This window comes from Solea solea, chromosome 5 (genome assembly GCF_958295425.1).
Source record: "Solea solea chromosome 5, fSolSol10.1, whole genome shotgun sequence".
Lineage (NCBI taxonomy): Eukaryota > Metazoa > Chordata > Actinopteri > Pleuronectiformes > Soleidae > Solea > Solea solea.
In genome coordinates, this window is record NC_081138.1 from 24,802,073 (window position 1) to 24,826,430 (window position 24,358).

General features: G+C 40.4%; 2 protein-coding genes and 2 long non-coding RNA genes across 5 annotated transcripts; 1 reads left to right on the plus strand and 3 right to left on the minus strand.

Annotated features, from left to right (window-relative positions):
- Positions 1–252: 252 nt before the first annotated feature.
- On the minus strand, positions 253–3,436 carry LOC131459794 (uncharacterized). The gene is made up of 3 exons (XR_009240283.1): positions 785–3,436; positions 560–694; positions 253–471 (listed from the first exon to the last, which is right to left on the minus strand). It is a non-coding gene; the product is annotated as an uncharacterized LOC131459794 (long non-coding RNA).
- A 551-nt stretch (positions 3,437–3,987) lies between these two features.
- Positions 3,988–6,910, minus strand: LOC131459905 (uncharacterized). Its single transcript, XR_009240299.1, has 3 exons — positions 6,585–6,910; positions 5,921–5,994; positions 3,988–5,474 (listed from the first exon to the last, which is right to left on the minus strand). It is a non-coding gene; the product is annotated as an uncharacterized LOC131459905 (long non-coding RNA).
- Positions 6,911–14,644: 7,734 nt separating this feature from the next.
- LOC131460001 (protein phosphatase 1 regulatory subunit 3E) lies at positions 14,645–19,733 on the minus strand. The gene has a single exon (XM_058630224.1). It carries the CDS (start codon positions 19,003–19,005, stop codon positions 18,085–18,087), a length of 921 nt encoding a protein of 306 aa, XP_058486207.1. The 5' UTR covers positions 19,006–19,733; the 3' UTR covers positions 14,645–18,084.
- LOC131460002 (uncharacterized) lies at positions 19,024–23,700 on the plus strand. 2 transcript variants are annotated; one of them, XM_058630226.1, is made up of 3 exons: positions 19,024–19,088; positions 21,370–21,530; positions 22,308–23,700. In XM_058630226.1, exons 2-3 carry the CDS (start codon positions 21,408–21,410, stop codon positions 23,028–23,030), a joined length of 846 nt encoding a protein of 281 aa, XP_058486209.1. In that variant the 5' UTR covers positions 19,024–19,088; positions 21,370–21,407; the 3' UTR covers positions 23,031–23,700. The 2 variants fall into 2 exon arrangements, with proteins under 2 accessions (XP_058486209.1, XP_058486210.1); XM_058630227.1 differs by lacking the exon at positions 19,024–19,088 and adding an exon at positions 21,208–21,242.
- The last annotated feature ends 658 nt before the right edge of the window (positions 23,701–24,358 follow it).

Below are 24,358 nucleotides of genomic sequence, written 5' to 3' on the forward strand. Positions count from 1 at the left end.
CCTTTAAAACTTTATACAAATCCATATAGGGTTTGAGTTTTCTGGTTAAGATCAACCGAACACTTGGAGCAGTGTCAAAAGTCTACAGTAACAGATCAGTGCAATTTGTTTTAAAAGAATTCCACATCTTTAAGTTCAAAGCACTAACTTGTCAAAATAACACTCATCACAGAATCACTGAAAAAAATACAAGTCAACCATAAAGTTAAGAACAAAAGTTTTACTTGACATAAAGAAGGCAATAATTACAAGTTTTCAATGTCTAACATTACAGGCTGAAAGTAGCAGTGTCTGTATTTTAGTGTGGTGATGCATCACATGTATAGTGTTTTGTCATGTGTGGTTGTGGGTCAGTGGGGACGGGGGGGGGTTAAAGTCCATTTAAAAAAAAAATCTCGGTGACCATGTCCTGTTGGGCCGAGTGACGTAGCCGCCATTGAGGCATGTGTACAGTTTGGCAAGGTCCAACATCTAACAAAAAAAATAAATAGGAGTCAGCACACTTTAGTATGAAGTAAATATGGATTAAACATATTGAGTACCATCTGAAAGAACGTACCTGAAGACATCCCGTGGAAAAGGTCAGTTCATCTTGGGCTAGGTCATCACCGCAGCCATCCAGGACGGGACTTATACAGGTCGTGTTGTCCAACATGGAGTCATCTGATCCAGGAATGTGCTGCAGCCTTCATCTCTTCAAAACAAGGAAGAATTTCATAAGTCACAAGAAAAAAAAAAAAAAAAAAAAAGAAGTAAACAAATGACAAATCTTTAGGTAGCTCACCTGGTCAAGTGTGACAGGTCCTCACATCCAGTCAGAGCTCAGCGATGGATGCCCTCCCTAACCTATACCTGCCTTTCCTGTCCTACACTGACAGTTACAAGCAATCTTTGCCAGCCATTTGGGATGATGCTAACCCCAATGTCTTGGTTGGCTGCATGAAAAACTGTAAAATCTCCCAGTTGCCCAGACAAACGTTCCTTCTGATTCCGTAGCCTCGCCACAAAAAAGGTCCTCTGCTGAAACCCTCATTTTGCTAAGCATGAAATCAATTCCACTTTCCTGTCCTCAGATCTCATTTTCTCTCCCTGCAGCCTTTCAACAGCCAATGCTGTTGTAACATCTGCAAGAGGCAGCAGTTTCACAATTCAGAGCTTCTCGTGTGTTTAGCAAGACGTGGCATCAGAGTATTGACAAAGCAGACACCTGAAAATGCTTGATCCCAATTTAAACAAATGCTTCACCATCTACAAGTGATGTGATGTGATTTACACTACAAACCTGTCCATTCCAATCCTTTGTTTTGGAGGAAGATACATGCATATCATGACAAGCAGAGTCACAAAATCAGATGGATCCTTGTCTGATTTTGGAAACTGCACAGCCATGGTATGCCACTCAGTCAGGATCCGTGGCCAGATTTCCTCACACACAGAGAAGAAGGGGAAGGACGAAATGCCCTACCATGTTACGAGTCGACTCAATTTACCTTGTTCTCGGTTGTGTGAAGTAGACCCAGCTCATAAAATCTTGACTGATTTAAAAATTGAGCAATTAAATAACTCAAACATCGATGCTGTTGGGTCATGCAGAGAGCTTACGATCTTTTGCATGGTTTCCCAAACATTTAGAGGTCAGGTTACTGACCCCAAGAATGTCAAATTCAAGGATTTTTTGTCCTAAACTGATGAACCATTTGGGTAAATTAGATCAAGCATTTAAAAGGTGTTTAAATTGTTAGTAGTCTAATGACACTTCTTACCCAACACATGAAGACGCAGTGAATCAGGATACGGCTACCTTTAGCAGATGCAACAGCAGCAGTGGGTGGTGGAAGGCTGCAGGGAGAAAAAGATTTGATATGGAGACAAGTTGGAGGAATCATTTAATGCATAGCTCAACAAGAGTTAAAGCGGAGAGAAACTTTAGGGCAAGTCTACAAAAATCAGAGGAGGAACTTCGCCAACACATCTATGAGATGAGCGGTTTCTCATGCCATCAACCAAGACATTGGGATTAAGCATCTTCTTAATGAAAGTTGAAAGAAAGTCATGGGTAACAACGGACTACCGACACTGCGCTTAAATAGCTAGTGTATGGTGAGGTGTTAACCCTATGCTCTATCAAAAATCCCACTTTGGGCAAGCCATAAAGTCCTATCATTTCAACCAGCTGCCAGCTTCGCAAATAAGAGGCAAAAGACCACTTGTGTTTACACCTTAACATGGTCACTGTTAACCACAAAGCTCCAGACACCAAGTCAATCCAAGAAAAAAAATCCAATAACGAAAAATAAATTAAAAAGCTGCAGCTGTTCACTCCTGCTACAAGAGGGTACTTGCACAACAGTTATTAAGATGAAGCCAAATTCTGTCTGATTTCTGTCTGAATTCAGCCCACAGAATAAAGCTTTTACTTCAAGTCATCGTATCGAAAGATAACAAGTTTGAACATTTAGCGCAACTTTCACTTAAATAATCCGAGTTGTCTCTCTGCCAGGTTTGTGTCCTCCTAAAGAAAAGAAACGCGCTCTAATCCTGCAACCTACTGTACAATCTAATTTATGAAAGAAACTATGCAGGATAGCTCTGCATCCCTAAGGCGAGTAACGCATAGTTTTGCAGGGGAAGATAAAAATCCCCTGCTGGGAGGCCTCCCAACATGACGCGCAAAAAGACTATGAACACAAAAAGGTTCAACTCCTTTAGAGGGAAATAAACTTGGCCGAGTGAGACAAGTCAGTCTTAATATTGAATTCGATTTCAGTTAGCGACTACAAAGGCTGATGGCAGTGCGGAAATTTTAAGACTTAAATGTGCCAACAAAGGCCAGATTTAAAGTATATCATAACATTATCCATGGGCTGAATAACACCTACAATCTAATGTGACTCCACTTGCATATAAATCAAATGTTTAGCTTCGTAATCAAATCAGGAACTAGTTATCTTATCAAAGCAATTACCAGTTGAGAATAAAGAAAGGACCTGGTCTAGCTCATCATAATCAGTTACTACATTTTTACAGCACTTTGAAAGAACTTTAGACAAGCTACAGAAAACTCTGATGCATTTACTACATGACTCATCAGCTACCACGTTTGTCAACAGTCCAAGTTGCAACTATGATAAATCAAATTCAAGACCAAAATTTTATTTTTAAATTAAAGCCATTTCAAAATAAGGTACCACAATTTCCTGCAGAAATCAGACGCATCAAGACTAATCAACTTTAAAATCATCCATTTATGTTGAGACTAAAAAAGTGACTAAATCCAACAGACGGATACCACACACACACACACACACAGGACAGACAGAGACCAGACAGACAGCAAGACAGACAGACACAGAGAGAGACAGAAAGACAGAGTGGAGACCATACATGAGACAGGCGGAGACCAGCCACACGAGACAGACAGAGAACAGACGGACAGACAGACCAGTGAGAGAGAGACAGACAGAACAGTGAGAGAGACAGTGACACATGCCATGATGGCAGTCTTGGCATGTGTCAGTGTGTAAATAAAGGCCTTTGCACTCAGTAACGCAAAACAAAAAAATTGTGTCAGGCATTGTAAATGTTTAGATGCAAACTAACTTTATAAATTGAGTGGACACGATTTACCCACAAAGATCATGTGCCAAAGGCCTCTAATACTTACCTAAAAGGTAAAACTTTTACCTGTTTTTTAAAGAATTTGAATTTGCTTGTTGTCTAATTGGTGTGCATCTTGCCAGTCTTGCAACATAAATTTTGTCCACCTTTCTGGTGCACTAAAGTCAAGTGGAGTGTTAGTCTTGGTCCAAAGGTTAGATTAACGTCAGTCCAAGTCAGTCATCGCACTCGCTCTCACACACACACACACACACGCTCTCTCTCTCTCACACACACACACACACACACTCGCTCGCTCACACACACACACACACACACACTCGCTCACACACACACTGGCTCGCTCACACACACACACACACTCGCTCACTCACACACACACACACACGAAAACTTAGTAGGAAAAACAGATCAGAAATTATAGACTGGCATAAAGACCAAGTACAGTCATGACACAGTGGCCATGAAGAATCAAGATTCAGGTCAGAGCAGGTATAGTAATGGCACAGCGGCCAAGCAAGAAAGAAAAACTGCACTTAACATGAAATTTTACATTAACTAAAACGCGATCTAATTAAGATGGACATGCAGTGATGTCGGTGCTCCTCTTGACTGATGCTAGAAGGAAAGTACAGGTTAGTTCACTTACTGTGCATGGACGCGGAAGGCACCCATGTTTGTCTATGTAAAATGACTATACGCGCAAGCCAGACGTACAATAATACAAATAGGCCATGAAGGCACGGGCACAGTGGCCATCGTGGACTACTTGCATTAAAGGACGTATGGCAAAACCAAAGGCAAAGCTGCCATCCAAAGCCAGGTGCTGTGTTTGTAGATCACCAGGATCTATTTTAACGTGCTAAGGCTAACGGTAGATTAATGGCCACGATGGAAAAGAGAAGAAAAAAAAGGCACAGCGGCCAAGAAGTCTAATCCTTGTGACAGAGTGTAGGCACAAGATTAATTTTATTCCTACCATCTAGCTTTAACTGTACACCACCATCCATTTAAACCTCATTTAAGATCTGGTCCTCCAACATCACTATATTTAAATGCTAAAGAAAACAGTTCAAGTTGATATTTTCCTTTTAGAAGTGAGGAATGGCTCGAGGAGGGCCAGGACAGATCGACACGGCGGTCGGAAGAGCGATGGCCCGCGGCCTGCGTGTCACTTACCGTCCTAAGAAACAGTTTGAAAGAAAAAGTATTTAAAAGGTAGAGTGGTAAGGCAAGAAAACGCCTCCACAGAGAGGCGTGTTCTTACCTTTGCATGTAAATGGAGGCCAAGACAGTAGCCCCCAGAGAAGAAATAAAAAAATATGGACTCACCCTTTGTAGACAGACCTAAAAAGGAAATGTTAGTGCATTATGACGTATCAAGCATCTAGGCCCTTCAAGACACCATATCTACTTTAACATGAACTGCTGAACATCATCATATTCTCAGACCATCTTAACTATTCAATACAGGCATCTCAGTCACACACACAACCCATTCATTTAGAGAGAGAATTTCAAACACTCCATCAGTCACCTCATTCTTTCAAATCACTCGCTCAGCAGTTCCACAAAAATATAACCAACAAGGACCAGATTTAGGACCACCCAATAAGGTGGACAGGAACATACAAAACCAACCTGTGGCAAATGCTCCATGTACAACACTCAGCTATTTGACAGATGGAAAGCAGGAGAAAAGAAAGAACGTGGCCATGTTGGACAATGCAGAGAGATGTAGGCACAGCGGCCAAGAAAGAGTGGAGGCATAGCGGCCAAGAAAGAGTGGGGACACGGCGGCCACCCAGAATTAAATTATGACACCTTACTATTTGACAGTCTTCATGAAGATCAATCTGGGGGGAAAAAAAACAAACAAAAAAATGTTAGAGTCCAGTCTCCAGCCTTGACAATGTTCAAGTTCATACTGTGACAGATGTAAAATAACTAGGTAAGGTGTTCTATAATGTGTTTGTATGAGGTACAGAGATGGTTCACCCAGCCTGAGATACAAAGACTCACTTTCAGTAAAAACATTGCTGCCAGCACAAATTATATTCCAACAGTGAAACTAATACATTAGCATAATCACAAGTGATGTAGAATAAAGTTGATTAAGATTTAAGGAATGCCTTTTAAGTTCAAGTATATAAATGTCAGTAGCCACACTCTTTAAAAACACAAAAAAACGTACATGTGTGATTAAATTAATATGATATATTGCCATCAGTTAAATAGATTATGAAAATTAGCCATAACATTTTCAATGATGTAGTAAATTATATCTAAAGGTGTCACTCACCTTTTTTTGACAGCCTCAGGCTTTTGTATATGGCGAGTCAGACCAGGTCTCCGTGAGCAGGAAGCAGGTTGTTCCTTAAAAAAAAAAAAAACTTCGTATTTTAATGACTAGGCCACATTACAAGTTTAGAATTATAAAAGACATGTATAACCCTGAATCTGTTTTTAAACATTTAACATTAAAAAAAACAAATAAGTCTGTCCAGTGAAAAACTCAATAGTAATGCCATGAATGGAACAGTGCGTTAACATAGCACAGCAGCCATTTTAACTTGTTTTTAGTCTTGTTTTGTCTATTTTGATAATGGATTGGTTTACGTGTTTGAGTTTCAGATTTTCTTTATTTTGTTAAATGTGAATATTTCCTAATTTCTTTGCTCTATTAAAGCAATCACTGAATCCAAATAATTCAAGTATATAACTGAATTTAGAAACAGTGAACAACATTTTATGGACCAAAAACAAGAAAATAAATCACAGGTTAATGAAAATAGAAATTAGTTGCAGCCCCATTTAAACCAATGATTTAACTGCTGTAACCAGAAAATGGCTGCCAATTCAGATTGAGGTAGCCTAAGGCTAATATTGAGCAAATAATTAAGCTAACATTAATTTGAGCATATAATTCAGCAAACCATTAAGATAACTTGACAAAAGTTACTCACCATTCTGGACAGGCCACTAATCTGGACCAGGTCGAACACGCCATCCTGGAGCGCCTTTGCTGCGTTTTTATACAGGAGCTGATGCACGCGGCCACCTTTTCGGCGTCTGACGTCATGCCGGGGTAGTTAACTTTTTTCTTTCTCTTCTTTTTTTAAAGTTCCCTCGTTTTTTGAGGTTTAATGGCGGTTGGTGCATTGCCGCTACAAGTTTCCTTCTCCCGGAACAGTTTCAGTAGTTAAGCAGCAACACTTTTTTCGCGTCTTTTTTTTTTCGTTCCACGGCTCGTGCAGCTTCTCTTCAAAGTAACATCACGGAACTGTCGGCTGGAGGGAGATTAAATAAGAAGAGGAGGAGGAAGCAATCAGCGGTCATCAAACACCTGCGTAAAGACGAGCAGGTGTGTTGGGTCTCCTCTTTATGGCGAAGGGTCTAAGCTGCAGACCCGCAGACCACTACACGACACACCCCCTCACACTACACGACACACCTACTCAACTCTGATTGGGTCACAGAAGAGACTGCGTCTGAAACGTGATGACGTTTACGCTGGCAAAGAAGAAGGACGAAGAGAGAGAATCCGAGAGTTTAAAAACAACACGAAACAACGTGTTATACTTAAACAATGACAGAGGACAAGGTAAGAATGAATAAAGGACGCATTTTAATATTGAACACTGTATGAATACTCGTTATTTGTATACATTTAATCAATTTGCTTTACTAACCATTAATGTCTGCAATGCTGTGACGATAGCTGTTGTAACAGCATTTATTTATTTATTTATTTATATATATATATATATATATATATATATATATATATATATATATATATATATACAGGTTGTAACATTGAGACAGGGGGTCTCATTTTCCACCAAGAAACGTATAAGATAAACTACATGCTCTTTATTTATTTCTATTTTGTTTTTTTATGTTTTTTAATCTTTAAATGACTCTGAGAAGTTGTGCACAGTTTGCTGTTGCTAATTTGAAAACTTGTGACCTCAGCTCTACAATTGTTAAGATAAAAGATTTGATATAAATTGATATGAATAATATTGTTCATGTTTAGAAATAAGTTCTGTTGAATCACGGTCAACAGTGTTATTCGATTTGATTCATTTCAGTTAGCCTGCATATATATTAGGACAGGGAAATGCAATCCAGTTCATTACTACTTGATTCTGGATTAAACATTTTCCCATGTTAAAAATAAGAATTACAATTTAATTCCATCTATATTATCAAATATTTTTTTCATTTCAATGCTGAAAGGCCTTCATTTCCCCATGAGCCTTACATGTTATGAAATATGATGTTATTTCTGTGTGACCATCAGACTATTCAACTCATCCCTTTGAACATCAGACACTCACAATAAGTAAACTAATGCTGGAGCCATGTCATCTATGTGTACTGTACTTCATGTGTATAGAATCTTTAGTTCATGTGTATTTTATTTTCACTGTTGTTGAGAATTTAGATTTTGAGAAAAAGTTTCACGATTCCTGCATTTTTATAAATGCCCCTGATAATGATTGTTCTTTGAACCTCTTCATTAAGAAGAAATGTAACAATTTGGGGTTTAAAAAATGTATTGTGTGTTTCTTGAAACTTCTGAATCACTTTTCCTGTCTGTCTTTTAGGATACAGTGTCTACAAATGCCACCTTGACTGTGTGCAAAGCAGCCATTATCACTGTGGCTTTATGAAAAATGTTTTGTCCGTCAGTTTAAACCCTGCTGCAAGACAGCAACCACAAATATTACTGCAACTTTGGCATCCACGATGACTCCAGCATCCACGGTGACTCCAGCATCCACGGAGACTCCAGCATCCACGATGACTCCAGCATCCACAATGACTCCAGTGTCCACAGCAGACCATCAGAAACAAACATGTATGTTTGCTATGGTACTGTGTCATCTCTTTTGGAAGTTGTTGACATTATGTAACAATTCTGATTGTGATGATTGTCTACAGGTGCCAGAGGACAATGAAGACCATCCCTACAGCAAGATTTCCTCACAAAGACTTGGTTAGTCTAAGCATTTCTTTCACACATCATCAACCACACAGATCCTTACTCTCTCAGTCAGGCTTATGTGTGTGTCCATGTGTCCATATGTTGTATAAACATGATAATCATATCACATAAACGTGATACTATATTGTATAAACGTGATAATTATATCACATAAACGTGATACTATGTTTTTTATAAACGAGATAACGCTAACGCTGCGTTACTCCGTTACTTTTGGTGAGGTTTTACAATGGCACACAGTTCTCATAACATTTCAGCGATCAATAAAGTTTAATTGAATTGAAAAAAAAAACGCCTTTCCCAAACAGGAAGTTGGCCATTTCAAACAGGAAGTGCCCTCTAACTTTGCGCAGCGACAGCGCTGAAAATAACTAGGACTGAAAATAACCAGTAATGCAAGTGGTGAATGAACGGGAGATGAGCTTGAGGCGCCCGTGTCGACGTGGGCGCACAGAGACTCGCGAGCCCTCGAGCTCAAACCCGTTCAGAACCACTTGCGGTACTGGTTATTTATATTATTTATGGTTTGTGCCTCTGTGCTTCCCTGGTGCCAATGCAAGACATTTACTGTCTGCGCTGGTCTGGATGCTGACTCTGTTGTTGGAAAAACAGATATAGTCCAGGATATTGAAAGGGAAGAGGAGAGACAGAAAGGACAGACAAAAACAACAAAACACATTTAATTTGCATGAGCAAGATTTATAGGATGAGAAGCGGATAGCAGTGAACAAGGGAAAAGCAAAGGGATGACATTTGAAGCATTCTTTGGCTTATTTACCCAGAGCAAAATCGCCTGGTGCAATCATTCCTGCTGTGCTCAAACGTAACATGGGAATTTTATTACATTTTATTACATAGGGCACAAATCTGTGCCGCAGGTGCACCCATGGTAGACAACTGTGTGTTTATAGGTCACATATTCAAAAAAAATAGTTTTTCGTCTTCTTATGTGTGAGTCAAAGTTATGATTCATTTCTTTTTGGAGTTTTAGTAGCAATAATTGTGCACAAGTCACAGAATAGAAATGTTTTTCCTTTTCTTTTTGTTCATAAAAACGAGCCAAGTGAACTTTGAACTGTGACGTATTTCCAAATTTCACAAATTCAATCCGATTTTTAAACATTTTGAATACTTTTTGCTCAGGTGTGTTTATATGTAAATTGTTCATCAGATTGCCAAGGTTGTGCTTAAAAAAAGGATATAAGACACTCTATATTGCACATACATAGCCTCCGTATATAAACTGTACGTTTTAACATAGTAATGGAATAAAGCAGCCGAAATGCTGGGTTAAAGTGGAGTATGTGCAATGCTCACGAAAAGTTAGAGAAGTACATACAGCTGATCCTATGCTATATGCTCTCTGTGCAAAAAGCAGCCAAGTGTATGTATGTATGGTTTTAAAATCTATGCCGATGACTATGATAGATTAGGAATATGAATGCTGCGTTATCTCACGGTTGTACAGCCTTTTCTGAACTGTAAAATTAAATCTGTAAACCACTCACTTGGAATACGACAACATGGGAGCACAGAAGTCACAAAGTAATACACTAGAACTTTATACCTGTTCTAATAACTCCTGTGTGCCGTGATGTAAAATCATTGACTTTTCTATTGAAAATTTGCTGTGTTTACAAGGCAATGCACTGGTTCTAGGTGAAGAAGGTACACACAGGCAATGAGTCATTACCTACAGCAACACACGTACAAATATCCTTTTAAAGGAACCAGTATGTTTATTGGCAGACATTGAATATACTACCCATAAATATGCTGGAATGAGTGTAGAGTGGCCTTAAAATAAGCTATAAAATTTAGGAGCCTTACTTTACGGTGGCTGCCGTCTAGCACCACCATGTTTCAACACCAGCCCAGCGAGGGATAGTCGTGTTTTCTTACAGGAAGCAGACACTTGTGTCATTAGTCACTCCATTCCTGTGGGTTTTTTTCCCCATCACAAAACACAGCACGAGTTCCGATAATTACCACTGCATTTTACGATATGCTTGACACGTTCACGTTTGCCTCAGGAGTGACTCCATCCTCACAGCTATTCAGTCAAATGAAACGGTGCAGAAAACAAACACAAGAGAGAACAAGCAAGGTGAACAAACACCTGCACTGTTGCTCACAGGGAGGGACGGACGTATGGATGGAAAATCCCTCTTAGTGTATCAAGACATCATGAATTATGCTACTCATCCATTAAGGATCACTTTATTTAAAAGAAGTCCTAATCTATGTTTCCATTTTTCTCAATGAACAGTGTTTTCTCGTGTACTTGGCTCATATTGCAGCGCTCTTTATCATTTCTGAGCATGTGGACATGAAACTCCGGACACCCAAACTTTATACACGGTTCTATTTTGGTTGCTCTGGAGGCTTCAGTGTGGTATGCAGTTGTGGCACAAGGCCATTATATTGTTTGGAAGCATTTTCCTGTGATATCCATCTCTCTCTCACCTATTTCCAGTAACAAGTCCAAACATGGTGTGTGTGTGCGTACGTGCGGGGAAATGAGCGATCGGGAATCAACTTTTTCAAGAATGTGGGAACTGACACAAACGGTTATGTACACCAAAACAATTTTACCACTATGTTTTTTCTTCTTCTTCTGAGTACAAACACATTTTGTAGGTGTAACTTTGATAAAAGAATAATTCAGTGGCGCACCCTGTTAAGACAGGTTTTGGTGATGATAGCATTCACAGACAAGCTACTGCATTCCAGGCTACACCCAAAACTAATTTTTCCTGATGTCTGATTATTGAATGGAGCAGAAGTTCCCAGCAAAGGGAAGCATACAGTAAAAGTAGTTTTCCATAGGAGAAGTTGAGTTTTTATTTTTCACCTCCTCTGTCAAGCACCTAATTATCTAATTACTACATCTGTGCCTTCATAAACTGACCTATAAAACATGAGTCATGACAACACAGAAAGGATTTAACATGAGGAGGTATGGAGCTGGAGCAGAGGGACAAGTGGGCAAGCAGATAACATCTCATATAATAATTTGTGGCCTCATGTAAGCAAGTGAACACAAGCAAACACTGTATGGCAAAGTTTTCTGAAGAATTTTAAAGGAAGCCACATGATGGATGATTTTACCCAAGGAAACAGCTGTGATCAAAGGAATAAGGAGGAAAACTTGGACGACTGTGCGAGCAGTCACTTCAAAACAACACACTGAAAATGTTCCAAAGTACAAAGATCATTTATCCGATTAATAATTCAAGTCCAGTGCTCACCGAGACAAGGTTATGACAGCATCCTTGCTCCATGGGCCCCGACTGCTGCCGAGTCAGGATTAATCTCACGCCACAGCATTTCTCTGAATGCGTTGGCATGAATTATTGAAAGTGAAAATATGAAACCTATTTGTGCTGAAAGAAAACACTTTGGAGGTGGTGAGAATCTTCACAGGTGGGGGGCGAGAATGCCCGTCATCGTCTGCGGTTGCACTTTATTAATGCGGGACGCTATAGAGGGAAAGAGCAAATCAGAGCGTCGAGCAGTTGTAGATAAACATGGCGTTACGGCTCTATTACAACTCTGTGGTGATTGTGCAGAGAAGCACACAACATTTTACTGATCTTTACATCCCATAATCTAGACTGAGGACCACGGGGGACCTGGCTTTTTGACTCTGGAACAACAAGTCTGAGGAGTACAGGTCACACTACACTAATTTGTCTTATTTTGCTATGCTACAGAGCCCGTTCTAGCTCTGGCTTTAAGATATATAATCAAAGTTTATTGTTGTTGTTTTTTTCACGTGGTAATGTGCGCTATAATCCAGAAATGGCCCACTCTGGGCATGTCTTTATTTCCTGCTTCACCACCTAGCCACATTAGCTATTCTAATCTCCCTTTATACGTATTCTTGGGAATTGTGTGATTTCCCACTCGAACTAAGCTGCTGAGTAGCTCTAATCATAGAATTAAATTAGAATCTCACACAGGGGTTTTTTACTGTCTGGCCATATGGATTCTCACCGACTGGCTGCTCAGAGCATTAAACCAGCGTGTAGAGTAGCTATTAGTGACCAGGAAGTCTATACAACACAGCTGTGAGAAAAGTCTAACACAACTTCCGCAACTTTGGGTCATCACAGTTCAAGTCATCGGCTGAAAATAAATCGCCCGCACAACGTAAACACATATTTTCCCTGGCCCCTCTCAACTCTAAGCGTAACTGTTGCCAAAACTACTGTAAACCCTGACCTCTGCTGTGTACGATCGAGAGAACAGCTCCAGTATCTCTATTTTACTGACCTTATCTCAAGTGTTCAAGCAGTGTATCATGTCAGAAGGGGAAAGGTCCTGACATCCAGGCATGATAAGAGACTTCACACTTCTCTAATGCCCCAACCCCATCCATTACACATTGCAAAATGAGCCTATTCACCCATCTTCTGTTTATAGTTTTCAATTTCCATATCTTAAACCACATGTCCCCTCCCATGACCATCAACTTAACCCTCAGGTTCTTGTGTAAAAGTGTGACAAAAATCCATTTTGACAGAGAGTGACTAGACAAAATGTCCCTGCAATGTAAAAAAAAGTCCTCAAAACTATGGTTTTGAACCAAACTTTGTCCTCTATAGGAAGACATCGGAAGACATGTACACTCACCCAAAGCTTTAAATGTGTGAAAGAATCAGCTCACAATCAAGCACCGAGCAGGGAGTTCCAGTCACCTTTGCATGTACTGGAAAAGATGTTGGTCTTGTTCTTGTTTGCTCTTGTTTGCATAGTACTGTCAATGATTCTGCTTCAAAATGCAAAACACGTGCTCTGGTTTGTCCATATGGGCTCCTGTAGAAACACGACAGAGAGATTTAGATTATATGCTTATACAAAAGTACTTATGGGTAGTATATTCAATGTTTGGCAAAAAAAACACACACCCAAAACATAAATGTTACACACTGGGCCTTCGGGCGATTCCCGGCTCTGCTAGTCCACATGCCGAAGTCGCCTTAGGGCAAGACAAGGCTGTGCCGGCAGAGTGTGAATGCTATGGGAATTGGAAAATGCACTAGACTAGAAAACTGTTCTATTCAATTCTATATAAGAACAAAACTATTATAATTGTTCAAAATAAAAACTTTATTTGAGAGTAATTATCAAAATACAAAAGTGCAATGTTATAAACTATGAGAAATGAACACTACACACAGTATCAGTGGAGGTATATTAACCCTTAATGCACACCCGGCACAGATCTGTGCTGAACCTGTGCACCCTTGGTAAATTGCCGTGGGAATAATTCACAACTCCTTATATGGACATCCTGCGGGTGTATGTGTGTTTATAGGTTTATTTATTCAGGCTTCAAGAAATCTGTTTTTTTTTGTCTTCTCATGTGTCAAAAAAAAAGTATATAAGCGATATAAAGTAGCAATAATTGTGCAGAAGTCACAATATAGACAGTTTTTTCCTTCATTTTTGTTCATAACAATGAGCCAAGTGAACTTTACTATATTGTAAATTAGAAAGAAAATGCCTAAATGTTCTGGTTAAGATAAATGTCAAACATATCCATTATATCCATTTGTTGCTCCTTGCAAATTTTGCCCAGCTGTTCCTCATGCTCCATCCCATCCCTTAAATAAACACAGGAGGGCATCACGTGTGACTGAGATGGATTCAAGGACATGCCTGCAGACATCGCAACAATGGCGATGGCCCACTGCAGTGCACTGCTTCAAGGATGGGGACCAGCGAGCAGCTAGCAGCTAATGAGATGCTCCACTGACCTGATAGTCATTCACACCTTGGGAATACACACACACATGCACAACTCTGCAAAAAATACAAGCTGCACATATCACATATCATAGATTATATTAGAGAAACAGTAAACTGTGCTGGATTGCTGGGGTGAAAGAGATTATATTGGGTTTTTTTTTTAATTAGCGACTTCATTATTGTGCATATCCAGTGTTGACATCATCAGCAGGGAGCAACTGAATAAAACGCTTGATTGCATGAGGCTTATCATCACAAATGCCTTTATTAAACAACGTTTCAACAAAATATTTAGGTAGCACTAAAAACAAAGCATTAAATTAAAGAGGTATGAAAAAGAAAAAAAAAGACAGACATCTCATTGTACAAATCAAAAAAAACTGCAGATGTTACAACACATAAAAAGACTGCATAGGATTTACAGGAAAGAAAAGGAAATCACAGACTAGTAAGCAAAAACCGAGGAATAACTCTGGTGCCATACAATGGTTATAATTTAGACAGAGGTGATTTAGGCTTTCCATAGTGAGAGAAAACAGCAGTAAAAAGACAGAATGGTTAGTAGGTATTCACAGGAGAAGCTCTCTTCTGGTATACAGTGTACACTGTGGTCCTTTCCTTATTCTCACTCAAAGTGCATTCGCCCTGACCTCACTGAGTTTGCTCAGTATCAGCTACAATCATAAGTCGCTCGTGTTTAAAAGTGACTAAACGCTGCTGTGCATTTACCCCCCCCCCCCTTTTTCACCTGCTTTTAAATTCTTCCTATACAACCACTTGCTGTCTTCCTCCCTCATGCACACACATAAAAACACAATTTAACTCGGCAGTGTTCACCTTCACCGTAGCCGCTCATTTAAATTCTTCCACATACATTTCTCCCGTGTTGGAAAACACATATCCGCATCATTTTGACTCGATTCGAGATTAGATTTCGTAAGTGTGCTTTATAAATTCACTATTTTGGGACCTTTTTTTTTTCCAATCCTACACCGTGCCAACATCATCACATACACTTTCATCCCTCATCCCCCCTAAAGTCTCCTTTTTTAAAAAATGCTTCGAAATACACGCATCATAGGACAGTAACAGGAGGACATTCAGCGTGAAACAGTTAACACATTTACGTACATATCTATATATCAGTGAGTAAACTGTGATGTATATGTTGAGGTAAAAAGCTGATCAGACCAGAAGCCCTTTGTTTTCTCTTGTGCAGGGATGCACCAATAACAACCGCTGGATGAAGCTGTGGTGGAAACTTAAAACTCAAGTGAAGAATGCATAGACAGTTATTTATGTCACAGTAAGTCTCAACACTGTCGTGTTACATTGTAAAAACTAATAATAATAATAATAATAATCACAGCCTCTTTCGCGACTTGTTGGCATTGATGCATCTCTTGTCGGGCTGTCACTTTTGTAACCGATTCATCCGTCAAATACTGGGGGGGGGTGATAAAAAACATATTCACAATAATGAAAGAAGTTTGCTATCAAGTAGTTAATGACTAATCAATTAATAGTGGGGGATGCACGATATTATCGGCACTATGTCGGCTATAAAAATGTATTATCAAAGCACTAAGCTCTGCCGATATGACTGATGACAACAGGAGGCTAAACACGCCGCTATTTATTTTACTAGGCAAAATGTTATCACTACAGAAGAGACTAAATGACCCTCTGCAGCTGGGCTCAGAGAAAAATGTATACATATCGGTATCGGCATCGGTTATCGGGCAGAGCACTCCCGATATATCGCATATCTGCAAAAGGTCCAATATCGTGCATCCCTAATTCATAGATGAATTGTTGCAGCCCTGTGTACTCACATCATACTGACCATACTGCACGGACGCTTGAACACAGTTTAGAAAGTCCATATGCAACACTGATGTCACAACATAACACACAGTAACACTCTCTCTACACATCCACCGTCTATTCAACTAAGCAAGTGAGCTGAGTGAAAGTGCACCATGAAGCAAACATCAAATCACTCCAGGCCACCTTTCAGCAGAACCTATCCTAAGAGCGTCAGGTAGCCTCGGAGCACAACGACGACACAAACCCTATCAGATTTTGAGACAAACAACGTTGATGGATTCACAGTGGAACAGCTCCAAAATCTAAGTGGTTACAGGAATGGTCTTTTATCCACACCCCGACCTTGATGGCCTCACTAACAGCCATGCCTCCCCTCTGTTTCCATGATGATGTAAACAAAGGCCAAAGTGATGTTCAGATTACAGTGCAAAAAAAAAAAAAGCACCTTGCCTGTTGAGACTGAGCTCTCTGCACTCACTCGAATATCGATGTAATAAAAAAACCCACCATGAATAACTGTCTTTAATTAGACTAAAAGATTTTTTGCCAATGACAAGCGCACCTTTATGCCAGAAAGACTTCAACTCCCCCACACCAAATGACCAGGGGGCAGGATTGGAAGACGACTGAGTAACATCAATCAAGGCATGTGATGGAAAGAAATCAATCGGTCAAAAGGTCTCACTCTGGTGATGGAAATGTCTGCGTGTGAAGGTGTGAGGAGCAGCAGCGCGAAGCTTGGTACACGACGACTATCACGTACCTCTAACCCCAGCAGAAGCTGGACGAACACAGTGAGTGTGTGTCTCACAGTGCAATCAAGAACATTAAATACACATTTACATTTTAAAACGTAGAATACTTCTCTTATCTGAATGTATCTATTAGAAAATTATACTGCGAAAAATATCTGTTTTTCAGAATGACAATCCTGAATTAGTGGTCCACGAGGAAACGGAGGCAAGTCTGACTTGTGTTTTTCTTTGTTTTTCTTTGGGGGAGCAACTAACAAAAAAACCTCTCATCACTGAACATGACGAGAATCTTTGTATGACTTGAAGTTAAACATATATATAGCTATAATTTGGGGAAAATATAGATATTTCTTAAATTTATTGTCTTTGGACATTAACTTTAAAGTTTGGCAAGAAATATTGAATCAATGTTATGTTAATAAAAAAAAACAATACACAACTGGTGTTGACAGTGGAATGATGACAAACTATGGTGTCCCTGGTTTGGATGCCTGCAGGTCTTTCACCTGTCATTAGAGGCCTTTATTTAAAATGTTTAAAAAGGTAAAATAAATAATTATAAACCTAATTAAAGGATCATTTAATGCACTTTTCCCACACAGCATGGCTTAAAATAAGGCGGGTTTTTTCCAAAGACACGACAGTGGGAAATGATACCATGAATTTGGTGGTCTGTCGGTCCAAAATCACCCCACCCACCCCATCCCCACACATGCAAAACTATGACTCTCGTGTCACCATGCCGCCAAAAAAACGTCTATATACACAACATCTCCTGAAATGAACAGTGATGCCAGAAGCTGGCATCGCCCGGCACGTTTTCCGTGGCACGTGTTTTTACATAACACGAACATGCCCTCCCCAAAGGGCACCGAGCTGTACAGAGCCCCCCCCCCTCTGGGCAACTCCTAAACCGGCCACAGTCGCATAGTCGCCACATCACGACAAAACATGTGTTATACTGTGGCGTCACAAAATGTATGTAGCTGACAATGGCAGGGGAGAAAATCTTTTTTTTAACAGGCTACAGTCATAATTAAGGTACCCGGGGATCAAGTGCGCGTAAAATTACGCACGCAGTGTGCCCACCGCTGGTGGACGTGCAGCTCAGATGAAGTGAATCCATCCGTTCTCCCATTCACGTGGTGGGGACATCTTGAGCGGCTGACGCCGCACTCTGTAATTGTCCCCGTTGTTATTGTCCCAGAACTCCTGTCCGCCGACACAGTACTTAATGGCGAACTGCAGCGCGCCGCCGCTGTCGAGGAAGGTGGGCATGACGATCTTGAAAGAAAACTTATCGGTGACGCCGTCGTTGGAGTTGGGCACGTAGGACGCCAAGCTGTCCATGAATGTTATCCAGTTGTTTATGGAATACCGCAAAAACACGCTCTTTTCGAAGGCCATATTCAACACGCGCACGATCCCGGAGAGGCTGAACTCGTCCGCTTCGACGATCTCCAGCAGGACTTTCACCTCCCTCACTCTCTGATCGAAGCCGGGGAGTGTGCCCGGGTTAGTGAACTGCAACTCCATGAATAACGACTGCGCAGGTGACCGGGGGAATTTGGTGTCCCGGTGATTAAGGTGCACAGGTCCTTTGGGTAGTTTGGCCAGTATGCGCTCCGGCACTTCGGGAACATCCGAATCATCGAAATGCTTCACTGAAATGAGCTCTAGGCCCAGGGAGTCCGCGAACCGGACTTTCTTTTGACTGGTTGGACTTCTGCTGCGGGAGATCTCCAACTTTGCTCTCTCCGTGTGCGTGGGCAGCGACTTGCATCTCCGACGCAGGTTCGGACTCTGGGGCTTCAGGAAGACCTCTCTGCCCCGTGGCCTCTCGTCCACCACGGGGCTCTCGATGGGCTCACAGGTGCCGTTCATCATGTCATAATCTTCTCCATCCTCGAGCCGCGGGTTCGCCGCAGCGAGGCTTCCGAACAGACCGGCGATACAGCTGTAGTTCCTCGGCAGGCAGTTCTTTGGGGGCAGCATGACCGGTACAGGACGCACGCACTCCTCTTCCATAAATCGCTGCAGCCCCTGCACTGCAGAACCGAAGTGGTCGTGATGAGGAGAGACCAGTGAGGCAAGAGATGGAGCCGTCTGACGTGAGTGTCCCCCTCGCGGATAGGTGCTCCGGCCGCGTCACACACTGACACACTGCCGCTCTGAACCAATAATCCAAGGTGTTACTGTGCGTCACCACAGAGCGAGGTTGCCCCAGCTGATCGCTCGCTTTAAATTTCGAGATAAACGTGCGCGATAAACAGGAACACAGTGTTCCCCTTTTTAAAAAAAATATATAAATCATATATATATTATTTAAGATGATTTTCGCAGTTGCAAGTCTCCGGTCGTTCATGTGGTGATGGTGCAGCGCGTAATTCTTTCAGCTTATGTGAACCAGAGTTTGTCCCTGCGGGTGTTGTACGTGCAAAACTGTAGGTTGCACAATGGTTTCCTCCCTCTCCGCTGACAAACCTGCAAACTCCCTCATGTTTGCGCCACTGCTTCACTGTGACCAACCCCGGACCAGAGAAAACAACGAAAACTGAGATATTAGTTTTTTTTAAATCTAATCTACATGATTTTTCACGAGATGTTGCTAAACGGAGAGCAGAGCGACACGTAGTGCAGCAACTGTTCCCATTGAACAGTTTCAATTTCAGATTAATGAGGATATTCTAATGGAGAATTTCACAATTAAAGCCCCATAAATGTCAAAATATGAACAACTGGTTTCAACGGTATTTGATTTAGTGTTTTGGTGGATGTCCACAAAAAATACAAATATAATTTACAATGAAAATTTAAGTTCTGCACTGCAAAGAACATCAGCTAACCTTTAAACCAGGGGCCTCAAATTCAAAAATACCCGGGGGCCACTGAACTTCTAGGCTGGTCAGGAGGGGGCCAGTCAAGTGAAAAAAGTCAGGGAAAATGAACTGTTTAGATATTATATATCTAAAAGTGTCCATAAACAAAAACAGACGGAAATAAAATTAGAATCAAACATGAAATCAAAATAACATGTAGACAATAGTAATTAAAACACTAGACATGCTTCTAAATGATTAAATATGATTAAAATATAATCAAAATTATTTTTCTTCAGTTAGGGCCAGTTTTCATGATCATTTTAAAATTAGTGCAGGGCCGCAGGACATCAAATGGGGGGGCCACACGTGGCCCGCGTGTTTGCTTTAATCCATATTAAAGACACCGTTTTTAATGAACATCACCTCCTTCAGTATTAATCAATGGAGAATGTCACATTCAAAGCCCCTTGAATGTCAAAACATGATCTATTGGCTTCAATGGTATTTGATTAGTCATTGTTTTCCTATTTTTGAGCCAACAGAAACTTTATTTTCAGATTCTGAAATTCCATAGGCCTGTCATTCAATGTCTGGTATTTAAGTGGATTATTTTATTAGCTATGTTGGTTTTCACAGAGACACAGAGTTTTTAAAAAAAAAAATTTATCAACTCTTTCAGTGTCAATAAATGGACACTCAATAAATGGAGAATGTCACATTTAAAGCCCCTTAAATGTCAGTGTGGGATTGGTCTTTGATTAAAGATAAAAGGGAAGATTAATTCTTCCCTTTTATGTGCCAACAGGTGGCTTCCTTTTTCACATTTTGACATTTCAGAGGGTTTTTTACTTTGAAATTTATCAGAACATCCTCAAATGTGGTCAAGCATGTTATAGTAGCAAAATTATTTTATTTATTTTAAATACATGTTTTCTATGATTAAATGTGAATAATGTCACATTTAAAGCTGTGTCAAGTGGAAGTGGTCCCACAACAGGAAGTTTTTTCAGGTTATAGTTTAGAGCTTTAATTTTTTTTAATTGTTTTAAAATTCTACACCATAAGAGCCTCAAACTAAGAGTGTTACGTATTATTAAAATATAAGTTTTAAAAAACCCTAATTTGTGACATGTACATCCATCATCTACCGCTTTATCCTGTGTTGCTTTTATTGTGAAATCGCCTCTTACACAGTGTCACCGTCACACATCCACCTAACTAGTCTAAACAGTGATGTGTCGTGCCTGACTGCGGTCGTCTCGTCTCAGTCGCTGCGCTTTTGTCACGGGTTGTCATGACGACAGCGTTGCGGCGCTCGAGTCTGCGAAGGCATTCACTGGCTCTGCACTTCCGTGAGAGCCAGACGACTGAGAAGCAGAAGTTAAACTGTTGACCAAGGTTTATTTTTTTGAGACCGAAGGTGGAGAAGTCTGCCTCATTTTGGTGAGTGGATTAAGTCTGTGTGTGAGAAAGTGTTTGTGTCTTTGTAACTCGACTAAAAACTCTCTACATCACACATGTATAGGGGATATTTAGGTCATTTCTGTTCTTAAATGTTCTTTATTAATAGATGTCACCCTGGAGTAGCCTGCATGTACAAAGTGAACAATGGCAACAGACAAGACACCAGAGAGGAGACTTACTGAAGTCCTGTTAGATATTAGTGAGGAGATCTTTGTGAAAGAACTGGAGCCGCCTGACTACCACCGTTACTCTGGTCTGGAAGAAGCAGTAAGTGAATGAACATGTTTTCTGCCTGTGTTTAATCTTTTTTTAAGTGTGTATCAACTGCCCGTGTCAGTTATACAGTGGCAAACGTATATAAGCAATATCATTTGTACTTGGGAATAACAAAGGTAGAGCATAAAATATCTGAATGTGTTCTATTACTATATTATTAACCACACTGAGATTTCCTGATAATTAGATTAGATTCATTTATTTATTGATTTTAATCTTTTGCTTATTCTACTTGTTGACTTGGTTGAACGTTTGGAAATAAAGTAAGAGAGGCATGGTTGAGATGTTTTTTGGAGGACGGACAGTGAGTGACTATGTTGGGGGAAAAAAAAGTATGTTGATGATGGAGCTGCAGGGCAGGGGGAGAAAAAAGGGAAGGTTAATGGATGTTGTGGAGGAGGACGTGGGGGGATAGAGCAAGATGGAGGCAGATGATCTGCTGTGGTGGAGAAGCCCGAAAGAAGAAGAAGAAGATTCTATTTGTTTACTCATTCTGGTCCAACCTTTTACCATTTTGCTGCAGTATCAAGTGAAAGTCTAATCTGATCTAATCTAATGAGATCTGAACAACTCCAGGGAGAGTCATGGTGAGGGATCCATTCTCCCAGGATGGGAAAATGTTGTTACAGTGAACTAAACTTGACGAATATAAGAATATAAACATAGAGGGAAAAAGATATATAACAAGTATCAAAATCATTATAAAGTTTCATTATAATGCCTATGCTTTGCAAACTCATATTTACATTATTTTACATGTTCACACAGGTCTGTGGTTGGGCCAGAGCTGCTCCACTGAGCTGCATTCTTTTGACCCAACACAAATACAGGCGACCCCCGAATGAGGCAGCCGACAACCCGGAGCCCTCGTCTGTTGACCCGGAGAGCTCAACCAGCATTGCAGAGCATCGCTGCGGGTCGCAGGCAGGACGTCGTTACACCCTAAAGAAATCCACGGCATTAGAGAAGCAAGTGGATTTACTGAGCGACACTGTTGTGGCGCCTCTGCGGCTAGACGCTCCAGAGCGGCCCGTCTTCAGTGCCACGCAAGGGGAAGAAGGGACTCTCAGAGAGACGTCTTTGCAGCGTCACCACCCGTCCTCAAAATACTCTGATAACAGGCCCACCAAGCCTCACAAAAACAACCCCAGACACAGTAACACCGTGAAAAACAGCCACAAGCCCACTAATACTCTGGTGCCCATAACAAACTTCACATTCTTCCCACCGATCAAGCCCCCACACCTGGATGCCAAGATTAAGGGTCACAGTGGTAAGAAGGCTCCAGAGGGAGAAATGTTCGAGGAAGACTGGTTCATGTTTGGTAAGAAGAGTGACACGAGAGGAGACACTGGTGCCAACGATGAGTTTCATAGTTACTCTGCAGCACTGACCTCCATACACCGGACATGTCAGCATAAGCCTCTCCTGTTCTCCACTCTTAGCGTCGCTCTCCCCAAAACACCATGCTGTATGAGGCCTGTGAAATAAAACTGGAATTATCTGATGAGGAGTAATATTTAGAAGTTAAACATCTCAGGACATGTATACCTCTATGTTCTTCAGTTAATCATTGCACAGGTCCTTCATTTGAGTTTCAATATTTACATTAACACACTCACCACAACAGTCAAGTAAGGAGAAGAAGAAGAAGCAGCTTCGGCCATTTGTGGCTTATTTTGTTCTAACCACTCACCACAAGTGTTGTTTTTTCTTCAGCTGTTAAAGTTGCCTTGTAAGTCTGCCTCCCTCACACACCTCAACTCAAAGCTACACTGAAGCTCTGTATGAAATGTACCACTGTGTTGTGCTATAGCTTCTGTCTATACGTGATATAATCAATGGCCAAACTATACTGCATCTGCTCAGTGAAGCTTTCATTGTTGTCAATCGTCCTGCTGAAGGTCGTAGATAGAATCTGGTTTATACAGTGTTATGCCAAGATCCTGGAATATATATATTATTGTATCACTGGTTGAAATTGTTACTTTGCTTCATTATTCTACCTCTTTTTTTGTTGAGCTTTCCTGTAAAATTAGACAAAATTAACTCTCTTATATAACAGTGACTGTGTTTACATGTACACTAGTAATCTAACTATTGACCATATACTGTTATTATTGCAATTGTGTTTACATGAGTTGCTAATAAAATATTCCATTCCATAGTATGAATATGATTCTTATCCACATGTATCTACACCGCTCTAATAACCCTGGAAAAGGGCATACTTCACATGTTAATCTGATGATTACTTAAGGTCATTAAGGTAAGGGCAACCGCAATCAGAATGCGGTTTACCATTCATAATATTGTCTTCATTTTCCTTATGTTCTCAGATTTAGTAGAACGCAGATGTATCACAGTGAAATGTTTATAATGTTTGATCATGGAAACCATTTTTACAGTACAGTATAGTACACAGGATTTCATCGACCCCTGCTTTCTTCGTGGGTGTTTGGTAAAGTGAGTGCATAGCCAGCCAAAGATAGTGTTGCTGGTTTCACACGAGAAAAAAAACATTGGTCTAAATTAAGATTTATTAAAAAATATGTTGCATTAATAAAATATGACGCCTCATATTGCTTTTCACAATTTAATATGTTGCGTTTACAAACACAGGACTTTGCAATTAAGGCCAAAACTGTAATCTATTTTGTTCAAAGTAGAAATGGGATCAAATAAGATTTATACAAGCATTCATTAATCATTTTTTTTAATTAAGGTCAGAATTGTGACATTAAATGTTCCATAATATATTCCGATAATATCTTTTAAATGTAACACTACATGATCTTGCCTGAGGCATTTTACTGATT

What these genes read in the sequence shown, in the direction of transcription:
- LOC131460001 (XM_058630224.1), bottom strand. Translation starts at nt 19,005, where the DNA reads ATGGAAGAGGAGTGCGTGCGTCCTGTACCGGTCATGCTGCCCCCAAAG.
- LOC131460002 (XM_058630226.1), top strand. Translation starts at nt 21,408, where the DNA reads ATGGCAACAGACAAGACACCAGAGAGGAGACTTACTGAAGTCCTGTTA. An exon ending in ACTCTGGTCTGGAAGAAGCA is followed by an intron (nt 21,531 to 22,307) that starts GTAAGTGAATGA and finishes ATGTTCACACAG; the next exon opens with GTCTGTGGTTGGGCCAGAGC.